The 1,487-nt window shown below is 35.3% G+C and overlaps 1 protein-coding gene across 3 annotated transcripts in view; it reads left to right on the top strand.

Annotated features, from left to right (window-relative positions):
• The window catches only part of LOC106521999 (corticotropin-releasing factor receptor 1), a 100,835-nt gene that overhangs the window by 69,830 nt on the left and 29,518 nt on the right, over positions 1-1,487 (top strand). For all 3 annotated transcript variants that reach the window (XM_014014819.1, XM_014014820.1, XM_014014818.1), the window contains exon 6: positions 1,324-1,430. In XM_014014819.1, the coding sequence (XP_013870273.1) occupies positions 1,324-1,430 (107 nt within the window). The remainder of the gene's footprint in view (positions 1-1,323; positions 1,431-1,487) is intronic.

Below are 1,487 nucleotides of genomic sequence, written 5' to 3'. Positions count from 1 at the left end.
CAGGTCATCAATGGTCTTGATGTGAGTGGAACAGATGTGTCAGAGTGGATTAAAGGGGTTTAATCCCAGTGCAGACACCAGCGGGTTGTTTAATTCACTCCCAGCACAGATTAGAAAGGACAGCCGAGTCGTTTCAGGAAGATGTTAAACCCATCTCTGGTTCTGGTTCTGGTTCTGATTCTGGCTCTGGTTCTGGTTCTGGTTCTGTTGAGGCGTTTAGTTCATCTGCAGCTGATGATATCTGTTCTCTGATCAGTGATTGGCTGTTTCTGTGTCAGAATGACAAAATAAAAGCTCCAGTTCTGAACAGGATGTTTATTGGCTGCAGCCTTTCAGAGTAAAGGTCTTCTTTTAGCTCAGTGTCTAAAAAACAAAAAAACTTTTCCATAAATACACAAAAATATAGCAAATTAAAGCTCATGGGTCATAGACTGTCCAAAATAAAACACCAAACAGCCATCAAGTATTTTCAGAAAACAAAAAACACGTTTTCAGGAAATATTACATTTTGGAAGAAAAACAATTTTCTAAAACAACAAAGGTTTATTAAATAAAAGCAATATTTCAGAAAAACTTTCAACGAAAACCTGAAACCTTCAGAAAACAAAAGAGCAGGAGCAGAAAAACCTTGAAACAGATTTAAGGAATATTAATAAAACAAAACTCAACATTTAGAAAAACAAAAGAAAAACAACAAACAAAACATTAAACTTATAAAAATACAACTTTTCTCTTAAACTTCTTGTTCTTTTTCTGATATTTGTCATATGTTTTGGTTAAAATTTGTGTTTTTCTTTCTGATTTTGTGTATCTTTGTTTTTTGTTTTATTTTGGATAATAGTATAGCTGTTTGAACATCATTCAAGATGGCTGCTGCGATTAAATGAGCCCATCAAACACCTGAAAATCTGTCCGTTTGATGGATTTTGAGCAGATTTCTGTTTGTTAGTGTTTATTAAATATATTTATTAATTCAAAGTWTTAAATTTATTCTAAAAAATATATATACAATCTGCTCCAAAAAAACATGATCAGGCTAAAAAAATGGCCCCAGTAATTCATGTTAAAACTAAGACAAAATGTTTTATTATGTTTTGTTTAAAGTTTGTTTCTTTATTTCTGAGTTTTCCAAGAATTTATTCATAACTCGAGCGAGACTGAAATGTGAGCAGAACTCCCACGGCCTGTTCAGAACCTCAGCAGGAGGCAGAAGCTCAGAAACTCGGAGAGGAAAGAGGATTTTACTGAAATAGAGTCTCTGAATAAAATCTGTCGATCAGAAAATAAAAAAAATAAAAAATCTGTTTTTGTTTCTCCCTGCAGAAAAAAGGGAAGATGCATTATCAGATCGCCGTCATCATCAACTTCCTGGGTCACTGCATCTCCATGGTGGCGCTGCTGGTCGCCTTCTTCCTCTTCCTGTGTCTGAGGTACGAGTCGGACCGACACACACACAAACACACACACACACACACACACACACACAC

This window comes from Austrofundulus limnaeus, unplaced genomic scaffold, assembly GCF_001266775.1.
Source record: "Austrofundulus limnaeus strain Quisiro unplaced genomic scaffold, Austrofundulus_limnaeus-1.0 Scaffold119, whole genome shotgun sequence".
NCBI classification, from domain to species: Eukaryota; Metazoa; Chordata; class Actinopteri; order Cyprinodontiformes; family Rivulidae; genus Austrofundulus; species Austrofundulus limnaeus.
Note: the sequence above shows the minus strand (reverse complement) of the source record. Positions and strands in the feature narration are given on the sequence as shown.